Below are 25,585 nucleotides of genomic sequence, written 5' to 3'. Positions count from 1 at the left end.
TAATTTTTCAGTCCAAATAATGAAGTATGACGTTAGCATTGTGGTGGGGAGAGGTGAAAGGTGGAGAGCAGAAAAGAAAGGCCACCTTCTCCAGATGAGTACCTATGCTACGAGCACCAGATGGGGTGTTACCTCTCTTTGTCTGAAAAGCCAGTGAAGCTGGCCCCGCTGGCAATCGAACCCAGTACCTCCCACACTGGAGGTGGATACTCTACAACACAGCCACAAGGGAGCACGTTTCACGGAAGGGAGTGAGGGAATAGAAGACTAGAGGAGATTGAATCAAGGCAACCTCCATCGACCAAGCAGCAAAGGCCGCATATGCTCATGATTGCTGCCACAGAGTCTCCTGGCATAGGCGAATGCGCCGTAGCAGAAAGGAGCAGAGGAGAAGGGGTGAAGGTGCAGGGGCCTGGAAGACGTGCAGATGCCACAGCAGTGGTCAAGGGTCTGGAGTGCCTGCCTCCAATGTGGGAGGTACTGGGTTCGATCCCCAATGCCGCTGAGCACCAAGTGGTTTCTTTAATAAGGAGAGATAATAATAATAATTGTTGGGGCTTTGTGTCCCAAAACTACGATATGATTATGAGGGATGCCGTAGTAGAGAGCTCCGGAAATTTCGACCACCTGGGGTTCTTTAATGTGCACCTAAATCTAATCACACGGGCCTCTAGCATTTTCGCCTCCATCGAAAATGCAGCCGCTGCGGCTGGTATTCAACCCTGCGACCTTCGGGTCAGCATTCGAGCACCATAACCACCAGACCACCATGAAGGGTAATCAGGAGAGAGGTGCCCTGACTTGGCACTCAGTGATGTGAGCACTGATGTCTAGAAGGTGGTTTCTCCTTTCGGTTCTCTGCTGTCCTTCATTCCCTTATGCTTCCCTTGCACAACACTCACGGCCATGACAGTGGATCTAGAACATATTTTCAGTTGGAGATATCATTATAGTATGCCAGTGTGAGATGTCTGTTGTCTTCATGTGGTGGTAAGCAGAAGAACGCCTGGAACTAGTGCCTCCAAAAATGCAGTTTGTTGCTTATCTTTGAATTTTTTGAGTGGCACTTCCTTTTTTAGAAGTAATCCAGAAAGATTTCTATAAACTTCACATATACAGCTGCTGTCACGCTTTACCGGAACATGTTAAACACTTTTTTTGTTTGTGTTTATTGAATCTGGCATTTTTCTAGTAATCGATTCTTAGTGTGAACTTAATTCATCTGCTTCTTAAAACCCCCAGTGTGCCTTGTTATGGCCTTGCATGTCTTGTTAACTTCTCCACAATCATGATATGCCTGTTCTTGATAGGCCTGATAGCAGCTATAGTACTGCCTTTTCTGTCTGATGTCAAAAGTGTAAAAATGCAAGGCAAACTACTTGCCAGCTCATAATGTTTTGCTGTTGCATATGCTAATGTTTACGCATTTGGTACTTGCCATTTTATATCACAGCTGAGACCAATTGCCATCTTTTGTTGCAGATGCTGAGAAAGTTGCTCAAGTGGCTAAGATTCAATACACGCAGAAGATCTTAGAGCAGGAATCCCTGAAAAAGATGTCTCATATTGAAGGTGAGCTTTGGTGCAGCTAGGTAGGAGTGCCTCTTGGACTTGGTCAGCATACCCTAAGGTTGCCTTCAGTAGCAATTTAGAGGGGGCAAAGTAATGTGTGAATTCAATACTAATTGCTCATAATGTGTTTGACAAGTAAAAGCCAACTTTACTTCATTGGTGTCTGGGTACAAAAAATGCTGTAGCCTTTGCCTCCACGCCATTGCAGAGATTTTCTGGACGATGTGGTTTTGTTCGCGACTTTGCTGTTTGGCAGTACAGTAAAACCTCGGTGATACGAATCTCGTGGGGTCACTAAAAATATTTGTATCATCCGAAATTCGTATCACCAAAAAACATGGAAAATTAATATGCGACAAAAGAAAGCTAGCGTATGTTTTCATTTCTTGTTTCTCAGGGACGCAGCAACGTCATGAACAGTTCTGAACAATTGCCAGTAATGTTTTAGATGTCAACGATCATGCTTGTACTCTTAAATATGCGGCGCGTGCGCGCGTGTGTAATTAAGTAACCAGGTGTGCTGTGAACCGTGACAGCTAGTAGCCTCTTCCAAATCTTAGTACGCTTTTTCGCATGACATCAGAGTGCTGCGGCGAAAATGACTTAGAGCGCTTTGCACGCGATTGAACGCCCGAAAATTTTAGGACCGCTGCCCTTTGTCGTTATTACTTTCTTATCGCGGCGGTGTTTTGGATGTTTTTCGGGAGATTTAAGGCCACGCCCGTACAATCGGAAGGTTTGCTCAAAATTCGGGAGTCTCCTGTGGAAATCAGAGAGTTGGGAGGTGCGCGTGTCCCCGACAGTCGTGCATGTTGATGTTGCTAGGCCTAGCTCCTTCGCGAAGACATCGCTTGCATCTACGTGGCAGGCACGTGTGAACAAAATACAATGACGCTGCCTCGAGCATAGCAGCACGCGTCGACGCGTTAAAGAGAGAGAGCGCTACGTAGCGTTATCTGTAATCTAAACGCGAAGGTATATGAAGGCTCATTGAGGCCTCAAAGATTCGCGCGCACAGTCTCGGATGTCTCGGAGGTTACGACGTGCCGCTGATGGTCTGTTCTAACAAACTATCGGCGCGGCGCGCATGACAGCGCATGATGCTTGTCTTCCGCGACAGCACGGGCAGCACTGTCGTACCTGCGTGGTAGCGTACGTTCGTATCAAATGTCACTGGGTGAAAATCGGTTCGTAACAACCGTACTCCATTACATCGCAGGCTAATGTGCCTTGGCTGGGACCACAGAAAAATTCGTATCACCCCGAAATTCGTACGAGCCGTGATCGTATCACCGGGGTTCTACTGTACTACGTACCTACTTACCAATTTCGTGTCAACAAAGATCTGCCACAATGAAATTTTTCGCATGCAGTGGCTCAAGTTTTAGATTTCTATCGTATACATAAAAAAATTGAGATGTGACGAATGTTGATCCTTCTCATGCTTTGCATTACTTCACCTTCTCTCACCAATTTTACCTATAACTGCTTTGCATTGGCATAACGATTAGGCTTATTTATCTTTAATGCATATACAGTAAAAGCTCGTTAATTCAACCGTCGTTAAGTGGGAAAATCGGATAGTTCGGACGTGTTCCCTGGTCCTGTCCAGCATATGCATTGTTTGATGGCCTCTCGTTAATTCGGTCACATTTGACCGCAACCCAGGTAATTCGGATGATCCTGCGCCACAAATGTGTAGCGCAAAAGAGCCAAAACGGCGTTCGTAGACAACTGAAACAAGTCGGCACTGTCCGCATCGTTATCTTCGTCAGTTGGTGACCACGATTTTGTCCACATGCGGATCCTGCACTCAGCAGCTTCGTTTTAATTGGATGTAATGTATGCGCAATGTCACAAAACTCAAACATTGCGGAAGCTGTTGAAAATGAAGAGCTTTCAGCCACGGTCGGTATGCTGGCATAAAACTTGTTTGCTACATCGTGATGGACGAACTATCAGTTGCCGGCCATTTTACGTGCGAAAGAACTGTCGTCATGTGCATATGATGGTGATGGCGGTACGTAATAAGGGAGGGGTACAGAGCACGTTTCGGGCTAATTACACATGGGAGTCTGGTGCCGTCGTCGTATTGAGAACAAAGTCTCAGGATGACGAAAATTGCAGCTTTTACACTGCTCTTATGCAAAATAAGTATAGTAAAACGTCGGTGATACGAATCTCGCGGGGTAACAAAAAATATTCGTATATTTACCAAAATTCGTATCACCAGAAAACATGGAAACGCAGTATGCAACAAAGAAAGCTCGTGTACATTTTCACTTATTTTTTCTCAGGGCCTCAGCAGCATCATGAACAACTCTGAATGGTTGCCATTAAAGTTTCCAGAAGTCGACATTCACACTTGTACTCGTAAATATATGGCATGTGCGCGAAACCAGATGCGTTGCGACCTGTGACAGCTAGTAGCCCCTTTCTAACCCTAGTACGCTTTTCCGTATTGCACCAGGGTACTGCGGCAAAAGTGATCTAAGGGGTGCTTTGCGCGCAATACATGAAGGCCAGAAAATTTTAGAACCGCTGTCCTTTGTTGTTATTTTCTTATCGCGGTGGTGCGAGGACTGTTTTTCGGGAGCTTTACGGCCTTGCCCACACAATTGGGAGGTTTGCTCAAAATTCAGGAGTCTCCCATGCAAAGTCCTCGTCCACCTTCCATAGGGTGTCTGATTGCGAGGACATTGCAGGCACGTGTAAACACAGTACAAAATCGCTGCCTCGAGCACAGCAGCACACATCGACACATCGAGGAAAAAAAAAGCGACGCCAACACCATCTATAATCTAAACACGAAGGCGCATTAGGGCCTCCAAGTTTCGCGTACACAATGCCACGTGCTGCTGATGGCCAATACTGACAAACTAGCAGTGCGGTGCGAATTTCCGCACTTATAGGGTTCATGAACCACTTTTCCAAGTAATGATGTAATGATCTCAGTATCGGAGTTTACTGCCTCCCGAATCGATTGCCGCAAAAATTTCTTGAATCCGTCAAGAATGAGCGGAGTTTATGGGGGTTTGGCGCACGCTCTCAGCGCTTTCTCTCTTTTCTCATGCTGACGAGCACACTGGAAGCTACACATGGAGGGATGGCACGGGGGAAAGAAGTTACGTCAGAGCGCGTCATGAAACGCAATCGCTCTCTCTCTCTCGCTGTGATTCGCATGCGCGAGTGCGGCTACCGTGTAAAGTTAGCAGACTGAGGAGTGCGGCGCCGGCAAGTGGCGTCACCCCGTGGCAAGATGCGCATCTGATCCAAACGCCGCTCTCGATTTATGTTGACTATTGGCCAATGAGGATGCTAATCTTTTGCGATGTGGAGAAGCAGATACGCGACGTCAACTCACAGACGCCCCACCCACCGAAGAGAGTGAGAACAGGCCTTTGTTTGAAAAGAGGGCGTCTGAGAAAACAGCAACTTCGCGCTCCGCTTGTAGCCTTTACGCGGCGCGCACGACTGCAATATTTGACTGAGCAGTTCATAGCCGTGTCAGCTTTCCGCAGGATGTGTTTTTTCAACAAACCCAAAGGGTGCTTCATGACCCCTTTAAGCTCCCGCAGCCGCGCATGATTGACGTGTCTTCTGCGGCAACGCCGGTAGCTCCTGTTCGAACCTGCATGGTAGCGGGAGTGCGTATGAAACTTTGCGGGGTGAAGAACGGTTCGTAACAACCATACTCCATTACATAGGAGGCTAATGGGCCTTGGCCGGGACCGCAGAAAAATTCGTATCACCCCGATATTCGTACGAGCTGTTGGTCATATCACCAAAGTTCTACTGTACATGATTTATGTATTCATCAAGAAAATGAAAGTGTCTTAATGTAACAGACATTTGTTTATTGTTTTCTTGATACTTTCGATAATTCTGCAATCAGTTAATTTGGACATTTTTTTCTGTCCCGTGAAATCCAATTAACGAGCTTTTACTGTACTGATTACGAGTAGCACACTTTGATCATATGTGGCAGGAGCATACCTTTAGTGAGGTGTAATTGCCTTGTGCTGTGCTCAACCAGTTACCAACATCGCATAATCATCTGCCATGCAAAACCAACAGCTGTGTCTATGTACGTACCCTTGAAGTTACAGGGACATCTTTGTGCTGTACGTACGCCAAACAGTAAAGCTGCAAATGAAACCGAAACCATCGTCCGGGAAATCTCTGCGATGGCATGGGGGCAAAGGTTACAGCATTTTTTGTACCCAGTTCACGCACAAGGCTGATCATGAAACACTCATTTCACGGCATATGCACTGCTGCAGTGAAGCAGTTTGAGTTATCCCACTTTCACTGCGTACGTATTTATGATAAAGTCAGCATGCTTGGTAAGCTTACGTTTGCTGGAACTTCTATTTCTAGGAGCCTGCCATCCTGGATTGCTTATGCTTCACGGCAAGCAAAGGCATTATGCGAGTCTCACAGTCCATTATTAGAGCCATTGCAATTTCATCGTTGTGTGCTCAGATAAGTTTTCTGATGAGGTCAAAAGCATCCATTATTTTTAAAGCAGTCGCCGGAGTCAGCGTGTCTTGTGGATCATTATCTTCCCCACGACGAGACGACGTCATGTGTTTCTCAGCGCTGTTGGTAATCTGAGCGTTAATCAATTCCTCATAGGCCACGTCATCGTCGAAATTAAGGAACTCATTGAAGTGCACATCAGCACAAATCCCTTGTCCTCAAGGGTTGTCCACTGTGAAGTGTCAAAGGTCATCTTCAGCTTCAGTTGAGCCGGTCGTTGCTTGATTGTTCCCAAACTCAGAGTGCCTGATGCAGTTCGTTATGTTGTCATGCTTCAATGTGCATCATGCACCAGCCATTATTTGCAGCGCCATATATAGGTCAATTCTCATCAACCAGTTTTCAGTGTTGTGGAGAATGCACTGAATATGCTGCAGTATGCACATTTAAGGCTCACATTTGCACCTTGGTCCAACGGCTGGATCACCAGTGTGCACTTTGGAGGGAAGTACTACTTCACCTCTGTGTTCGTTGGAACAACGTCATCGATGCAATGGGCGGTGCAGTTGTCCAACAGCAAACACACTTTACGTCGTTGAAAATTGCACATGTTATCCATGCTTTTATGTTGGCCACATACTACTTAACTGGAAGATCTGGTTTCCTTTAAAACATTACGGCTTGGCACTTTTGAAAATTACCAGGGGTTGGTGCTTATCAGAGCCTGCCATCCTGGTGCACAGCAACATGGTAATTCTTTTCGTGTTGTGCTTGCCTGTGTGCCAACGCCGTCCATTAAAATAAAGCATAGTTGAAGGCAGTATTTCATTAAACAAACCAGTCCAGTCAGCGTTATAAATGACAGACAAACTGTACCATTCAAGGGTGCTCATGGCATTATCGAACATCCAAGCTGATATACAGCTTCGCCATTCGCGGCCGCCGACTCCCCAGACAGCACCTTGCCAACATTAACGGGTCGGGCTTTGAGGTGGCTAAGCCATCATGTTTGACATTGAAATCGTCAAAGCCAAGCAAGCAGGCATAATTCAGGGCCTTTTGTTGCATAGTCGCTCTGCTCGGGGCAATATTCTTTGCTCAAGTGTCCACAGACCAAATGTAGATGGCCTCCTCATGTTTGGGCAGTGTCATTTTCTTGTGCTGTGCCAACATACTCAAAGTGCCTTCTGGATGGAGTCTTTGTCTTTAGGACTGTCGATAACATGCTCGGTGAGATGCCAAAGTCATGGGCGATGTTCACTTTTTTCCTTCCATGCTCTCCCTCAGCAATCATCTGTGCCGTCTCCTCGAGAGATAGAAATTTACGCTTCCTATTTGGCATAGCCATTTCAACTGGACTAACACCTTGGACTGGTCACACACCACAGAAAATGGCCGCAATTGTAGTTGCCGTTTACAATCATGTGCAGTCTCGCACAGCCACCTGATGACCACATGTGGCTATGCATTGCAATGGCTCAAATAGGTCCAGGCATCTTCACTGCGGTTAGTTACACTCGTGAAAACCTCAGAGAAGCGTAAACACAATCGTTATAGCTTTGGAAGGGCCTTCTAATTTGACTGCTTGGCAGTTCCAATTTCATTTCAGTTAGTTTCGTTCTCAACAAGTTCGTTGAGCCAGAAATAACAATAAAATGCCGTCATTATGAAAAGACCTTTTTTGTGTTACTTTGTATGGACAGCTTGACGTGGAATTGGAAAATCTTCATTGTGGTGGAAATTTCGTTGTAGTAGGGTCCAGCTGTATTTTGGTTGCATATTCTTATTTGTACCAAGTTATGGGGAAAGAGAAAAGAAAAAAATATTAACCGACGATTGTGATAGCCGTAATGCAAATTTAGAGCTCAGCTGTTTAAGGGGTATTCAGACTTGGGACAAATCCTCGGGGGATAAAGGCAGAGCCAAGTGACGTCAGCTCGCGAGGAGAAGTCTCCACAGATGTCCCCCGCTCACACGGACGAGGTGAACGGAAGGGGAGACCAGTGTTACTAGACTACTCTGGTGGCTTGTACCACCCATTTGACGAGCTGCAGACGACCGTGCAGCTGCAGACCGGACACCCACTGCCGCTCTCTGAAGGAGCAAGTGCAACAATGTGGCCAAAGAACAGCCCGAAATTGTGCCATATCCCCCACCACCGGGGGATCGTTTATCCTGTGGGGAAGAGGTCCCCGTTTTCCTCCGAGGAGTCGTGGTGGGGTCGGCTGCCCACTCACTAATCCGTGACGTCGCGGTCACGTGATCCGCGATCCCCACGTGTCCCCCGCCGATCTCTCCCTCGTGTGAATACCCCTTTAGGTGTTTTAATTTGCGTGTGTGCGAGTGGCAAGATGCTCTCAACAGTGCTAGCTTCTGCTTCGGTGGCACGATTCTTGATTCTAGCGGCGGTGGCCTTGCTTGGGCAGTTCATTTAGCAGCAGCAGATTAAGGATGTTCTTAATTTTTTAGAAAGAAAGCTGGCTCATGTGAGCGCATTCTCTAGTGGTGGTGGTTCCCTCTCGTCGCACTCTCATTGCTATCGCCATCTTTCATCCTCCACTGTGCTGTGTTTTCTTGAGATGTTACTCTCCTCCTCATGCTTCTACTGTACCTTCCTCCACTTTCCTTCTTCTCTCTCTTTTCATTATCACTGTCATTCAATCTCTGCTGAACTCTTCTTTCACACGCTTTCATCATGTTATTTCACTCGCTTTCATGTTATTCGTTGTAATCAGAATAAAGTGTGAAGAAATAAGTGGACGAAAAGATAACTTGCCGCCGGCAGGGACCGAATGTGCAAAGTTGCACAGCGATGTGTACGGCTGTGGGTGAATAGCAGCCTATGCATAAACTACGCCCGCAGCCATACAGCTTTCAAACACAATGAACAGTGACAAAATTCATGTTGCTGCTATATCGGTGAGGTTTGCTCAGGAAAAAATGGAAAGTAAGGCTCATGAATGTAGTACTCTCATATTCTGAATTCATGCCATATACCTAGTTCCAGATATCATGCTGTGTCAATATTTGAGTACTTCTTGAGACTTGAGATTATTGAGTACTTCTCAACTTAGCTTAACTTGCGCCTCATGCCACGATCATCAGTGCAGGGTGGCACAGATGATATCATTTAATCATGTCATAGATTTAAACTTTCTAGTGCATTTGGGAGCATGTTTATGCCTGTTTTCTATTGTACTGCAATTGCTCTGCAACAATAGACTGGTGCTAACTTGGCATCACTACAATTTTTGGGTTGTATGGAGCTTTTTCGGTTTATTTGAAGGTAGTGTTAATTAGTATATACAGTACTCACTCTCACTTCCCACATTTCTTCAGTTTTGTATGCCTGACCTCTAACACTTGACAAGTGTGTCCTACTTTGCTATATTAGATGAGTTAATTTAAAAAAATGAGGTTGGTGGTGGTTTTTTTTTTAATGTGCAGTGAACAAGGAAAAAAATGAAATGGTCTGTCTAACATGCTGTTATATTTTTTCCTTTTTTTTCATTTACAGATGAAATGCATTATTCGAGGGAAAAGATGAAGGCAGATGGAGAGTTCTACTCAAAGGAGAGGCTTGCGGAGGCAAATAGGGTTAGCATCAGCATCTTGTACCTTTTTTCCCCCTCTTGTGCAGCTCTTTGCAGAAGCTAAATATTTGTAGCGCATGAACTGCCTGATAACGTGCTTTTCGTTTTTGCCAGCCGTTACTTTAAAATCTCTAAGAATGAAGGAAAGAAGTGTTAATTTCAAGGGCTTGTTTTCTTTGTTATACACAATATTAATGAGAACTAACAGACAATAATGCCAAGGAAAGTATAGGGGATGTTTTTAGTAATAAATGTAGGCCATTGTGAAGAAGAAAAGTGGACGAAAAGATAGCTTGCCGCGGGCAGGGGACCGCACCTGCGACCTTCGAAAACCGCGTCGATGCTCTACCAACTGAGCTACCGCGGCGGCCATCCCCCCGTCCACTTTATAGGGTATATGTGTGCATTTAAACGTGGGAGCGTCAGTCAGCGCCGCCAGTAGCCATGACGGCGAGTGTGGAACACTCTTTTTCTGCCTGTTGGCGTCACGTAGTACGTGAACTATACGAGCTGGCAGCTGACCAATAATCCCTCGCACACTACCTGAAAACATCAAGTCTGCCAGAACAAGACCCTCGCTATGAATGAAGGAAAGAAGTGTTAATTTCAAGGGCTCGTTTTCTTTGTTATAGACAATATTAATGAGAACTTACAGACAATAATGCCAAGGAAAGTATAGGGGATGTTTTTAGTAATAAATGTAAGGCAATTGTGAAGAAAGAAAAGTGGACGAAAAAATAGCTTGCCGTGGGCAGGGACCGAACCTGCGACCTTCGAATAACGCGTCCGATGCTCTACCAATTGAGCTACCGCGGCAGCCATCCCCCCGTCCACTTTATAGGGTATATGTGTGCATTTAAACGTGGGAGCGTCAGTCAGCGCCGCCAGTAGCCATGACGGCGAGTGTGGAACACTCTTTTTCTGCCTGTTGGCGTCACGAGTACGTGAACTTATTACGAGCTGGCAGCTGACCAATAATCCCTCGCATACTACCTGAAAGCATCAAGTCTGCCAGAACAAGACCCTCGCTATGAATGAAGGAAAGAAGTGTTAATTTCAAGGGCTCGTTTTCTTTGTTATACACAATATTAATGAGAACTAACAGACAATAATGCCAAGGAAAGTATAGGGGATGTTTTTAGTAATAAATGTAAGGCAATTGTGAAGAAAGAAAAGTGGACGAAAAGATAGCTTCGATAGATAGATTCTTAGATACAGAAATGATAGATACAGAAATGTTGGTTATAGGAGGCTACTAACTTATTAATATAATGTGTAATATTGTGCATGTTGTGGTCATTGAAGGTTTTCATCACTTTTTTTTTCATTGCAGCTGCTATTAACCCCGGAGTATTTGGAACTCAAACGCTACGAAGCAATTGCTTCTAACAACAAGGTCTATTTTGGCAAGGACATTCCAAGCATGTTCATCAATCATTGCTCACGGCAATCGGAAGTTGATGCTACTACCCTAGATACCATCACTGCTTCTCTGGCAGGCAAAGGAGCCAAGGTAGGTGTGTGGACCCTTGGAAGCAGAAAAAAGACTGCTAGAGCCAGGTCAAGACTATGGGGGGGATAGAGGTGCTGCCAAGTTGTCCTTGGCAAGAAATTCCCACACACAGAGAGAGATGTGGCTGGGAACATTAATTTATTATAATGCACCTACCAGGTATCATGGTCTCCTTTTGTGTTCGGACGACTCTCAATTACTTGAGAAACACACCGCTAACAATGTTGTGCGCAGTAGTTCTCACTGTCTACTACCATCCTTACGCTCATTTAACTATCAATGTTCAAAAGATTGCAAACACAAGGCAGGTTTTTGTCACTTTTGTCAATTGATGGCGTCCAGAGGGGATTCATCATTCACCTCTTTCTGTCTCTCCTTAAACGAGTTCAAACTCCTTGAAATGTGAGATTATGACAAAGTGGAGTCACTGTAGGCTTGCCAACTCATTCGGTAGGTGTTGCAAGACCGCTGTTGAGCTTTGCATAGAATCTCATAGCGTTGATCGACTGTTGACTCTTTATCCCACATCGTGACATGACGCTATTAGGAGGTTCGTGGATGCAGCTACACCAGTGCTCCCAGAGCTTGCAGCAGACAGAGGTCTGCTGCTCGAGAGGTATGCATTGCTGGAAAGTTGTCACCCCACGTAACCGAGTGGACCTTTTCTTGAACATGCAACGCCATGCTTTTCCCTGATGGCAAAGTTTGGCAAGAGGGCGCGCCGGCCAGCAAACGTCCTTAGGAATATGTAGGCATTATGCAGAATTGCGTTTTTTTTCTGCACTTTTTGCCTACCTTCTGTGACGATAGGTTAGGACATGACCTTTGGCAAACATTTCACGAGGATTTTACAGCCTTCAGCTAGTGGCGGGAGCAGAAAAAGGCGGCAGGTGAATCTGCCATCTCGAAGGCTATACTTTACTGCTATACAAACGCCAAATAGGCATAGCTCTCAAACTCAATGCAATGATCGCAGACAAAGGTAAATGAGGAGGCTTTTTCTTTACACATAAAGCAATTAACTATATCAAATATTGAATGATTTGAACCATAATATGCAGACTCCATGTGAATTATGTCATTTTTTTGCACATCTGTGCATTTAGACAAAGGCAAAGTATCGGCTTTGAAATTGGCATCCAGAAACTGGTTAGGGGTGTTTGCAGGGCATCATCAAAGACCACTTGCCAGTTTTTTCTTGAGAAACCAGACAAGTGACGGCACCAAGTACTGCATAGAAAGGTCAGGACTATAATGCAGGACCTTTCTGCAATGTTTGAGTACAAACAGAGCTGCCCTGAGTGCAAAATCTAAAACAAAAAAATGCCCGTCCCTGTGACAAGCTTTCAGTAACAGACGAAATGAGGAACTGCCGAGTTATTTGATGTTTCGAGCCTGTAAGCATGATGATTGAAAATTCACACACGTCGGAAGAAAGCAGGAACCTCACGCACTAATTATCAACCTAAAACAGCAACAAAATGTTTTATGATGATGGCGCTGTCATGATCGCTATTCAAATGCACAGCAGTAGCAGACAGTGGCGATGCTGGCATGCTTTTATCGTGGCTTTTCGGCCGGCTGTTGCTAGGGGGTCACATGAGTTTAGAAAAGGGTCCATTTATCCAATATGTTGTGGCCAACGGGAGCACCAGAAAAAGTATGATTGCATTACTTGTGGATACATGCTGTAGCACTTCAGGTGATTTTGACTGGATGGTAATGGTTTGCAGCTCACACTGAAAACAAATGGATTTAAAGGAGCACTGACATCAAATTTACGCATGTCAAGATTTTTGCATCCACGAGTAGTTATAGACCCCCTAGTAGCGATTCGCGACCCAAAATGCCACTCAGGGACGAATAACTATCCGTTTTATTGATTTAGATCACCGGTATCTAGCAAGATTCAAAACGGCCGGCAAGCCCGTTATTTTTTAGCGCCAGCAGCGCTACCTCCAGACCGCGCCCCAGCTGACCACTTCTCTACAGAAAGGAGTGACGTGAGACTCAGCTGTTCAGCTAACATTTCGTCTGCTAGTCGCACACGTTCAGTCATGCCTTGTCACCAGCATCGCTGTCAAAAATGTCGACTAGTGTTGAAGACTTGGAGTGTTGAAACTTGGAATCGCCGCAATTCGCGACGTCGCGAATCATTTGTGCTTCGACGCTTTGCAAAACAGCGATTCAATGGACGCCGTTCCAAGCAGCAACGAGGAGGTGCCCGGGGACGCACGCTTGGGCCATGCTCGCTGGTGTGTCTGAATTAGCTATATTAGAGCATTTTTGCGTGCACGGCAAAGGGGTCTATGGAATATCGGTATAGTGAATGCACACCAGCGGAGAGATAGAATAGTTAGGTTTCTACAATAGCAATTCTGCACTTCCAAAGTTCTTCTTTGTGCCGCCAGATGGCCCCACCTATCCGCGCTCTCACGGTTACAGCTGCAGTAATCCGGTATTACGCTAATGCAACGAAGTCTACGGACGAACTAAAATTCACTATTAACGCTACCTGCGTGTTAGCGATGATATTTATCTATACGTTACTCCGCTTTGATAGCTTGTCGTCGTGTCGGTGTGTACCTCATGCGTAATGAAACGACACAATCATTCCGCTTTTTTCCGCGCTTCCAACAACACAATTCCCCGACATGCTGACTGACGAACACACGCCGAATCATGCTCTTTCCTTTCGCCTGTCTTGGTGGTTTGCGTCTTGTAATTTCATGAAATCACTCATTGTGGTACAACGAAGATCAACACGAAGAGTGAGAACGTTTCCTGGCGTCGCTGCCACGATAAAAACACTCGAATCATCGACGTCATCGCTGCTAGTGCATCGTCACTCAGGATGGTATGCGCCACACCGAACACGTCACAATAGTGTCGATGTCGCAGGATGATGAAATCCCCTTTGGGCTTCCGTACGCTCTTTGCCCTCGAAATAAAATAACTTCCAGGTGACGGACGCCATCAAAACTTGGTCAAAAATACCTATGCATACCGAACAATCGAATGAAGGACACATCTCGAGCTTGAAATTTTATGTCAGTGCCCCTTTAAATTGTTACCGAAATTTCCTAGCTTTAAGGCTATAAACTGTGCAGTCACTGGACAATGACACTAGCACTCTGGCAAACAGTGCCATCACCACCCTTGCCATATGAGGCATACAGCATTCTGAAGGAGAAATGCAGAATAGATACATGGTGTACTGTCACGGATTCGGGTGGTTCCGGGCGATGGACTCAGTCAAAGACTCGGTTAATGGCACAGCACATTTATGAAACAAAGGCACGACACTCCAAAAAATATACAAATATACAAATAGACAGGTACTCAAATTGTCTATTCACTCTAAACAATAAATTGGCCTAAACAGTCCTATCTCCTGCTAACATAGTTTCATATGTGTAGCCTCAAGACCACTGCTTTGTTGGGTCACTCTTACTCGATTCTGCTGACCCTGTTCGTTGCCTAAGTCCAGTGAGCATCAATCTCCTCCGTGATCCGTTGAGATGTATGACCCCTTCAACCATCTTATGGGGCAAGTCGGCCGTCGCCTGTCCATACAGGTCGTTGTACCGCTTGCCTGACTGCTAGGCCTGTTAGGCCTACCGTCTCATTCACCCGGCGTGGCATTCCACCGCTGACGTGGCACTCCAGGGATTGCCTTCGGTGGCTTGCCTCAGAAGGGGCCTTGCGACAGGAACGGCTGTACTTGCTGTGCGCGGCAGCTGCATCGCCAAGGAGCATTAATTGCTCCAATGCCGTCGAGTTCGCCGGCCACACCTAGGGACACCCGTGTCACAGGCTGTTGAACCGAACGCCAGTCGCTCCCGTCGCCAGTGCGTCTGCTGGCAAGACGACCTTCTCATGCCGAGCCCACGTAGACAGTGCCAGCTTATCTTGTCTTCCTCCTTCTTGATGGCTTGGTTCATGTCCCTCGAGCGTCTAGCAGTTTTCCATCATGCACTCGTGCTACTTTGAACGTTTTGCAGGCTTCATCATCCTCTTTTTTCTTCCGCCGAATAGCTGTTACTCGTGACACATACTCAGTTTGAAAACCGTGGTTCGCTGGGCTTGTTGAGATGAACATGTACTTCTGTAAGCAGCACAGAAAACATTGGAAGTCGGTGCATCTGTTGTCTGTTTCTTATTCTGTGTCCCTTTTCTGTGCTGTTTACAGAACTATACTCTATTTTGCCACAGTTTTAAAAGGCTTGAAGTTCTTATTGTCTTTTTAAATTGTAAACATTGCATGTTTACATGGATGAGGCAGCTGAAATGTGTACTGAATGCAGTGACAGGAGACCATTCAGAACATGAGCTGATATAACTCCCACTACCAGAACATATGTTCTGTTTCTCTCACAAACTTTTACGCATGTTACAAAGCTATCAGAAAGCTATGAAGCAATAACTATGCCCTTGTGTTCATGCTGTCTATTGTGAGATTTAGTCTTTTATGACAGAAAGGAGAATGTTTGGAAACGTTGGTAAATCATCATAACGCAGAAAAGAGGGCAAGAAACTAACAAGGGACAAGGTCAAAACAGTACGAATGCTTGTATGATAAACTGCACAATCATCGGGGGCATTGACACAACAAATAGTCATTCATCCAAGCTATTGCTGGAAATGTGAAAACAAGAACTGCTACAGAGATAAACCAATCAGCTGCTTTGCACACATTACATATATACATTACCCCAATACACAATGGTGGACTGGAGGGTAACGAGCAAAAAAATTATTATAATTCGCAGGTCTCATTGGTTCTTTTTAGTGACCGTTACATGGTAGCATTCTAAGTATTATTGTTCAGTGGTTATCTGTTGACTTCTGCATGACTTGTTATCTTGCGGATGGATACCTTATGGTCACTTTGGGTCCACTGCTGCTGCTGCTGCTGTTCTGTGGCATCACAGATAGTGCTTGTAAACACGGTGCATAATCCCTTTATGCTCATTTCTGTATGCTGTATAAAAATATGCTTAAAGTATGTGAGCACTGTCGAGTGTATTTCATAGTGCTTGGAAAAAAGAGAACCACTGAAAAACTTTGCCTAGTGCAAGTCCTTTCTAGTGTATTATAAAAACAGCAAAAAATAAAAAACCTGCCACGTGATTAGAGGCTAGTGTTGCAGTAGACAGGCAGACATTTATTAACTGTTTTTGTCAACCATAGTGTATACTGACCATCTCAGCTAAAATTACCTTGAAGCATATTTAAGGTGACCTGAAACGCCTTTCTATGTAAATATAGAATGTCCAGAGTGTTGACCTGACATAACAAACCTCTTGATCCAAGCGACTTTCTCTCCCTTCACCCCATGAGTGCTTTCGATATTGTAGAGAAGGTGATGGCAAGAGGACAAGGCTGCGCCCAAAAGCTACGTTGTTGCACATCATGGCCTTGGACACTTTCTCTCTCGCATCATAGCCTTAAACACTCTTTTTTTGGTTGATTTTTATCGCATTGGCTGCTACTTCTGATTCAGGCATGTGCTATGCTCTCTAGGAACACTCAAATAGATTTGGCCACTTAGGCTAATGTTCACTTGGGCTACCTCGTGTTGTCACATGCTTGGAGGCATGTTGCCCACTGTGACCATCGTGAGAATGTGGTTGTCAAGCAGGGGAGAGGACTCGTAGCTCTTCAAAACATGAGGCAGCACCTACACCATGCAGCTGTAGCAGCGACGTGCAACTGTCATGCGTATGGCTGAGAACGTGCTAATTGCACTACAGGGCCAGAATGCCAGCTCGCACCCGTGCATTCTAGTCTGACCGAGTAGCATGAGTACCTGGTGCGGCCTGGCTTTGTCCTGCACCAGCTTTACTAACAAATACTTGTTGAATCCAGATTATGCATTTCGAAGCGCTTTCAATTAGCTCAATACAAAGCAATGATGTCTGCCAAAGCTCACGCGGCATGTAGTACAAAGTAGCACATTGTGCGCAGTCATTTTTCCACTGGTTAATCAGCCTGATGAAATTTATCACCAACTACATATGCCCTTCACTGTTCTCATCAAGTACCAAGACATTGCTTTTAGTAGATAATACTATTTCAAATACAGAGTTTAAGCTATTATGCATAATAACAGTCCACTTCCTTCTAGCATTTACATACTACAACTCCATAACATGAAACATGCTTCAAATTGTAATTACATTTTGCCAATATGCCACAATGTCTACAGCAAAAGAATTGTCCAGTTTTCTGGTGTAAAAGCTTACAATAAAATTTCGTTTAAAATATAAACTGTCAGAGCCTTCAAATTATCTTCCAAGCTATTTATCGATAGATCATCAAAACATTTCTGAGTGACCTATCAGAATGCTTGGACGAAACTGCATTTTTTCCCCTTTAACAGCCAAACATTCTTGCCCATTTCACTGTCTTTTAGAGGTCATGTGATGGACCAGTTTCCTACTGCATGTAGTGCAATAATTTGGCTCTCATATTCACAGGAGCCTCTTTTGCAGATCACCAACATTTTTTTAATATATGTTGAAGAGATGTTTCAGGGCTCCTTAAGCTCTGTATTAAACATTATTAACATGCTAGCAGCAATGAAAATCATGCTACAATAAGAGAAGTGAATAAAAATGTCATTAAAGATTGACCATTTGACTAACCTACAAGGTTTCAGTAGTAAATCTTCAGTAGAACTGGGTTTATTCATAACTGTGAGCCTTTAAAAAATCACCAGAAGGTAACGCTCTCCAGAGTTTGGAAAAGTATACACTTGAGTATATTAGATAGCGTTATGTAATTATTTTTTGCTATTTTGGTGGTTTTATTTTGGAGGTCACACCTACGAAAAACCACAGAGCTTCATTTTATTGATGCCTTTGACAGTGTGGTCAATCTCTTGTAACCACATACATACTTATTTGAACTGCTTAAAATTCATTACACATTTTTTTTTATTCTCTCTTTCCAGGGTACTGAACAGGCTACAAATACAAAATCAATGAAGAAACTAGTGTCTGATCAAGGTAACATATAAATACTGCAGTTTCTTCAAAACTCTCTTACAGCCTAATGGAAATACTAGACTATGCGGACACGAGGCAGGTTCAGAGCATATCATAGTAACATCTGACATTGGCAGAGTGACTGTATTGCTTCCCTTATGAATTTACATTATGTATAACCCCCGTAATACGTTCTTCATGGGACAGCGAAAAAAAAAAGTAGTGTTCGGGAGACATATAACGCGAACATGCAGGTTAAATTGAGAAAAGGCACTGCTAAATATAGTAAAATAGGTGCATTGCACAGCTCTACCTCGAAAGAATTTATTCATCAGTTTATGGTTTAAAAAATTCCTTGGTGGAAGCCTTGCGTTTCCTTCATGTCTCTGCTAAAACCACACCCTTTTCTAGCACTTGGATGGCCTTGCAGCAGTGCACATCACAAAACTCATTGACATACCTTCTTAGTACATCTAGTGCAGTGACAGTTCACAATGTATCGGACAGTAACATCGCTAAAATGACATGTGAAAAGTGGATTCTGATACCTAGGTGTCTCTAGGTTCTTTGCTGGGATTGGAGGCCGGGAAAGTTATGCGGAGGAAAACGCATAAGTGAGGGATGTATAAGTGGGATTCTACTATACTTGCATTGTGCCAGACCTTTTTTTTATCACAGTTATCCATTTAAAACGCAAAGCAATCTATTAAAATGGCTAGATTGAATATACTGGGAACACTGTATTGAGCTGATGTTCTGATAAAGTTGGATTCATTGTGAATCGCTCTCATTGATTTAAAGGGGGCTATGTCATACTCTGTTGGCAAAAAGTGAGGACATCTGTGAAATTGAGAGTAGATTAGTACAGACAATTTGTGGTGGCAGGAGGAAACTTGTGGGTAGTAATTAATCATGTATAGTGAGCTAGTTATTTTAATTAGTGTTCAGGTTCTGTCTCTCTTGTTGTTCTAAACTTCAGAAAGAGTAAAGCATAATTTGAGAGAGGAACAAAGGATGAATTCCGGGCATTATCTTGTCCAGAATTTGTAAGTCTGGCTTGCATGTGTTGTATTAAGATATCAAAGAAGCATTACATATTCAAGTGTTACAATACATGGCAGGCTAGAGTATTTAGCTGCACTATTTTTCTGGTTAAAACCTGGTGTTTGCTGCTGCTATTCTTTACAGACAGCACTGCTGCAAAGTTCTACGAGCAAGAGGTATCAGGCTACTAATTGCCATTGATTTCTGTTTGTCAGTGCTCAAGAGAGGACCATAATGGAGGCATTGAGATGCTTCGATGGACCTGTGTGTTTACATTGTTTCTATCATGTTAATAAATGATTGCTATATTTGCACTTTGGTAAGTTCCAGTATCTCTGCTTTTTGCTGATACATCCTGTGACCTGCATTGAGGGCAGTGCTAGGGTTTTGCTATTGCTTTTTGCTGATACATCCTGTGACCTGCATTGAGGGCAGTGCTAGGGTTTTGCTATTGTGGAGACAACTAAGGCTCTTGGAGGGGGCAACACCGCCTCTGAGAAACCTACTAGTTGTAGGGCTAGCTTTCTGGCTTTTCATGAGGGAGGGAAGAGGCAACTCTGGGCAGAATAAAATCTCGGGGAGGTGACCCCTGGTGCCACCCTGAGGCAAAGGTTTGGCAATTTTATTTTGAGCACTATTTAGTTACCCATCATTGTAGCTTATTAGCTTTAGTGTTCTTCTGTTGATGAAATATTATTGGCTAAACATCTGGCCTCAGTGGCCGCGTGTTCACTGGAAAGAATGCAGAGTTGCCACTAACATAGGCGTGCGCAGGGTTCCCCATTAGGGGGGGCGAAGGTTCATCGCAGCGCCCCCCCCCCCCTACTAAGTCAATGTATGGGGCAGATTTTGCGCCCCCCCCCCTCTTAGGTGACTAGAAGGGTCAATGTACGGGGCAGATTTTGCGCCCCCCTCTTAGGTGATTAGGGGGGGCGGCCGCCCCCCCTGTGCGCACGCCTATCGCCACTAACTAAAAGTAATGGGCATTTTGAATATCTCCATCTAGTTTATTTCAGTAGCAGCATGAGGATGTAGCATCCCATTAGTTGTAACAACCTCAGTTTATCAACGAAGCATAAGATTTCATTAGTAGTAGTTTGGCATAGAAGAAGCCGTGCCCGATTGTATGAACTTTATGAAAAATCTGGCGTGGCATTTGCAGAAGGGAAGGAGCTGAAAATTGCCATTTCACTGTAGAAAAGATGGAATTGTTCATTACTAGAGGCCGGATTTTCAGGCACTAAAAAAAGCTCGTTTTAGGCGCCAAAAATAGGCAGGCAAAACAATGTTTTAGGCTTCCAAAATCGCAAACATAGGCACAATAAATTTTCACATAAATGCAAAAAATTTCAAACGAAGACGTGCGCGACCTCTATCTACGACAAGAAAACAAAGATGTTATTGCTTAAGATGGCACAAAGGCGCCAACATTTGAACATAGCGTGCTTTGTCCCGCACAGTTCGCACTCCCGTGTTCTGCAGAGTGAGTCAGATGTCTACTGTCTACTCAACACACTCCTGAGTGTCCAGCGTGACTGAAAAGCGCAGAGCAGCTAGGAGCAGGCAGCCACGTTGCTAAAAGACCAGTAGGGAGGGATTCCTCCTATACATAACTTGCAACTACGTCACACCGCAGAACTCTGGGATACGATTTCGCGGCATGCGCCGCCATTACTGAGCACATGGCAGCAGACGACATTGACTCAAGCTGTGCGGCTCTCGCATTTCCCGTCAACGCTGCACATCGCAACGGCGATATGTGCGATATTTGGCTGCTGCACGAGAAGTGTTAATCAATAATAATAATAAAAAGACCAGACGCGGGGACGTACTGTTTGCCAAACGCGATCACAAACCCGTGCGACCGCACGAAAGAGCTGTCCGAGAAACGGAGCACATGGCTTATGCGCGCGTAAACAGGAAGGACCTCAGACATTGCACAATGTTTGTGAGTGCGGGTGTCACTTCATAACAGGCAAGTTATGCTTCCGAATTTCCTCACCTTTTCGCCGAGTGTATCACCACGGAGTTATGCGCGAGGTCAGTTTTTGTCGAAACGTGAAGCACCGAATTGAACACAGCGATCGCGCCTTGGTTTTCGGGACGCCCTCTTAGCTCTTCGGTGAAACGAACCCCGACTGGGCGCCAAACATGTTATTGGGCCATGGTTTTATGCAGCAATCAGCGACGAAATCTGTGCAGTTGGAGCGCCGCAAAATGCAGGCGGAGAAGAGCGCCGCTGTAGATGACTCGTGCGAAGTTGTTTCAACCATTACGTGCGACACCATGACGACACTGCAGGCTGTCTGAATGATTCTCATTCGTCATAAGCGCAAGGCAAACGATCCGGCCGGTTCGAATTGCGTAGAGCCAATTTCTCACCTGGCAGTGAACCACTGGCGTAGCCAGGCGAGGGGGGGGGGGGTTCAACCCCCTCCCCGAAACTTTTCTGTTTTGCGTGTTTGCATATACACACATACAAACGCATGCACGATCAATATAAAGTATGGTTGTCCCCCCGTCCCTCCCCTGAAAAAGATTCCTGGCTACGCTACTGCAGTGAACACCTGAAAAAATAAATTTACACACAAAACAAAAGCAGCGTGCACATCACATATTTCTTTTTTTTTTCTCTCTTGACTCTCCTTTCCGCTGACGGCTCTCCGCGGTTTCGCATTCGCCAACCGCTCGGGCCCTGTCAGCGCGGCGGCGAATGGTCGCCGGCCTGTCTTGCTTCACTGCTGCTATACTGCTGCTAACGGTTGTTAGTTGGTTAAACTAGAGGACTAGGTTGAACCCCATAGTTCCCAACAGTCAATCTTACGCGGTAACATGAATAACGGACTCAAACAGCACCCGGGAGCGAAACTTGAGGCTAAGTAGCGTTCATATAAGCGCCAATTTTGAAAGTAGGCACTTATAGGCATTTGTAAGCATTTAGGCACGAACGCCAAAAATAGGCATTTATAGGCACTATAAAAACACTATAAAAGCCCTTCTTAACCTCTAATTCAGGCTCATATATCAAAATGGCGCGATAGGAGCGCAAGGAATAAAATAGGCATTTGCCTAAAATCCGGTCTCTATTTATGTATGTTCGTGCATATATATATATATATATATATATATGCAAAAATGTTTTGGGGGGAGAGGGTGCTAGAACTTCCGACCCCGCTCCCTGGCAACGCCAGTGGTTCACTGCCAGGGAAGAAACTGGCTCTACGCGATTCGACCCGATTCGACATGGCTTGCACGTGACGTCAACATTGCTGCGGTCCTAATGCGGCGGCCATATTGGTGAACAGCCGCACAGACAAGCCGTACGTACTAAAGCGGCAGTAGACGCGATGGAGGAGCTTTAGTACGTACCAGCCGCACGACTACAGTGTTCAGTACGACGGATTGCCACGGTCACTTTCTTTTTCGCGAGCCGATTTCTTGTGCATCTTGCCGCCGGTTGGCCGTTAAATGCGGCGTACTATTCAGAACTGACAGGGCAAGCGTGTTCTCGCTATGAGGAAAACGTGCAGTTGTGCGACGGAGTGGATCCCTACATGCTTCGTCCCGGAACGGACGTGACTTCTAACATGGCCCTCCCAGAAGTGTCGCACGGCGACATCGCGAACTATTCGGTTTTCAGCACTAATCTTGTTACTCTGTGCGAAATAAAGGCGTACAAGTCAATGGAATCGCACAACTACATTACCAGCGGCTGGGTAAAGAGTCTGTCTGCAAAGGAGCTTCGCGACCGTAAATTTGATCGTGCATGGAGAGGCAAGTTGAATGGTTCATCAAATTGACCCATTCGCCAGCCCCGAGTTATCAACTAGCGATGCACGAACGCTACTAAATCAACAAATGCTGATGTTTGCGCTTAGTTCTCATGCGAGTGCAGCGAGGTGCTCACGCGGCAGCGCATTTTTCGATCGCGCGTCCCCTTTGCTGTCGTTTTGTCATTGACATAGAGGGATGTGTGTACGTGTGTGTGAACGTAGTGCTGAGTGTCAGTCAGTCACTGCATGCGGACCGTCATCGAGAGCGAGCCGTATTCGGCTTCATCAACACGCATCGGCCTGTGCTCGGCGCTGTTCGGCCTCCGCTTTTCGTGACGCTGTTTTCCGCGCACTCGTATCGCGCAGCGCCTGCATGCTTGAAGCTGTAGCCGGGTCGTAGAGATGGCGGCGCCCAGTCTGGGTTTGTCTCGTCGAACGACGCGGACAGCTTTCTCACGAGCATCCGCGTTAATTAGTGTCTTCATATATCTCCTCGCTTGCCTAATATGAAGTGCGCTCCACACATAGGTCGGCAAAAAAATTTGAGCTCACTTAAACTCACCCAAAAAAATATATATATTTTGCTCTGAGGGCTCACTCTCACTCAGACTCACCAAAATTTTCTTCAACCGGACTCACTCGGACTCAAGCTCACCAAAATATGAATCACCCGGACTCACTCAGGCCCACGGCCCGATCTCAGTCTGAGTGAGTCGACTCATGAGTGAGTTTGCCGACCTATGCTCCACACACACCAACGTTGGGGTTTTCTTCGTCGAAATTTGCACGCCTTATGTGCGCCAGTCAGGTCCTCCGACGGTTGGCGCTGAACATTTTCTTACGCTCGCACTGCCCTTCAATAACCTTTGGTATCTGAAAGACGCTCAAACTAGTGGGCTTCTTCTTTCTTCTGCAGCTGTCGCTATGATTAGAGCAGCCTACAACTGCGCATATAGCCATAGTGGAGGAAGAAACAAACCGGCGCGGCGAAGCAACGCTGAACAATGTGTAACCGCTGTTCACCAATATGGCCGACTCTCCCCGAGCAGTGACGTCAAGTGACGTTGGCGCAAGCCATGTGTCGGAGGAATCTCTTCCTTCTGGTCTTTTAGCAATGTGGCTATCTGCTCCAGCTCAGCCCTTCTCAGTCATGCCGAAAAGACACTCTGGAGTGTGTTGATTTGACAGAGGACACTTGACTCACCGCGCAGAACATGGGAGAGACCGTGTTCTGCGAACTGTGCGGTGTTCAACTGTTGGCGCCTTTGTGCCATCTTAAGCAATAACATATTTGTTTTCCTGTCTTTGATAGAGGGTACGCACGTCTTTGTTTGAAATTATTTGCATTTATGCGAAAATTTATTGTGTCTATACTTACGATTTCGGAAGCCTAAAACGTTGTTTTCACTGCCTGTTTTTGGCGCCTAAAACGAACTTTTTTATGCCTAAAAATCCGGCCTCGAGTAATCAGTTCGTATTGTTTGCTGGTATGCAGCATTATCCACTTGTCACCACCATCATCCGCCCGATGCGAAACTTCGGTGTGGCAGTGACTTTCTGCTCCCTACGTGGCAGTTTCTGATTGCTTCTGCTGCACAATCAATCGGTACGGCTGCAGGCATGTAACAGTTGAGTGCAGGGGCGTATGGTGTGGTAAGATGAAGTTTATTCGGGTCCTGAAGATCAAATCTAGGTTGATGCAGGCGGCTCCCCCGTCGGGGCAGTAAGGTTTAACCTTACCGCCATATCGTGGGCCTTCTGGACGGCCTGCATTTGATCTGAAAGAGCTCCACTGTGAAGGACTCTTTGCCACCAGTCTCTTTCCTTGTCACAGTCTGTCAAAGCCACAAGACACTGCCAAAGCATATGATCCAGAGTAATGATGCCATTGCACTTCTCGCAATTGATTTGTAACTCTCTTTCTGGATATATCTTGCTAATAAAGTTTGGATTCGGGTAAGTGCCTGTCTGTAACAATCTCAGAGTCACCGCTTGAGCTCTACTGAGCATAGCGTGTGGCATTGGGAATTCTCTTCTATTCATATAGTAATGCTTCGTCACTTAATTATATGTAAGTAATCCGCCCCTGTTCTCCTCCTGCATATTATCGGGATCCTGATCCCGTAGTGCACGGATAGTAAGTCCTCGTGCAGCTGCGTTAGCCACCTCGTTTAAATTCTTCCGAGATGGATCGACAGTCCCCATATGTGCAGGAAACCAACGGATTTCGATCTCTTGGCTATTCATCGCACCAATCAGTTGGGCAGCACTTTTGGTTACAAAGCCTTTGGTAAAGTGTCTAGTAGCCGTCTTAGTCACTGCAGGAGCGTAAGCAGAAAAATTTTTCGGGGCGGAGGAACTGACCCCCCCCCCCCCTTTCAGTATGTTCGTGCATGTGTTTGTATGTGTGCGTGTACCAAAACTCATACCAAATGTCAAAATTTCTTGGGGGGGGGGGGGGGTGTACTCAACCTTCCTCTCACTTGTGTTCGTGGGTCGTTGGAATGTTATTTAAGCGAGCACATTGGAGTATAGGAGTATAAAGCTATGAGATTTAGAGATACCATTGAAAGCGTGCACTTCTGCATGCAGTCATGTTATATCCACTTTGAGGTA

The 25,585-nt window shown here is 45.4% G+C and overlaps 1 protein-coding gene across 2 annotated transcripts; it reads left to right on the top strand.

Annotated features, from left to right (window-relative positions):
- Positions 1–1,486: 1,486 nt before the first annotated feature.
- Positions 1,487–19,519, top strand: LOC119396453 (erlin-2-like). 2 transcript variants are annotated; one of them, XM_049415981.1, is made up of 5 exons: positions 1,487–1,572; positions 9,572–9,651; positions 10,981–11,160; positions 18,119–18,173; positions 19,412–19,519. In XM_049415981.1, the coding sequence occupies exons 1-5, from the start codon at positions 1,557–1,559 to the stop codon at positions 19,429–19,431; spliced, it is 351 nt and encodes a 116-aa protein (XP_049271938.1). In that variant the 5' UTR covers positions 1,487–1,556; the 3' UTR covers positions 19,432–19,519. The 2 variants fall into 2 exon arrangements, with proteins under 2 accessions (XP_049271938.1, XP_037519599.1); XM_037663671.2 differs by having other exon boundaries at positions 19,341–19,519.
- The last annotated feature ends 6,066 nt before the right edge of the window (positions 19,520–25,585 follow it).

The sequence above is a fragment of the Rhipicephalus sanguineus genome, chromosome 1 (assembly GCF_013339695.2).
Source record: "Rhipicephalus sanguineus isolate Rsan-2018 chromosome 1, BIME_Rsan_1.4, whole genome shotgun sequence".
In the NCBI taxonomy this organism is placed as follows: domain Eukaryota; kingdom Metazoa; phylum Arthropoda; class Arachnida; order Ixodida; family Ixodidae; genus Rhipicephalus; species Rhipicephalus sanguineus.
Note: the sequence above shows the minus strand (reverse complement) of the source record. Positions and strands in the feature narration are given on the sequence as shown.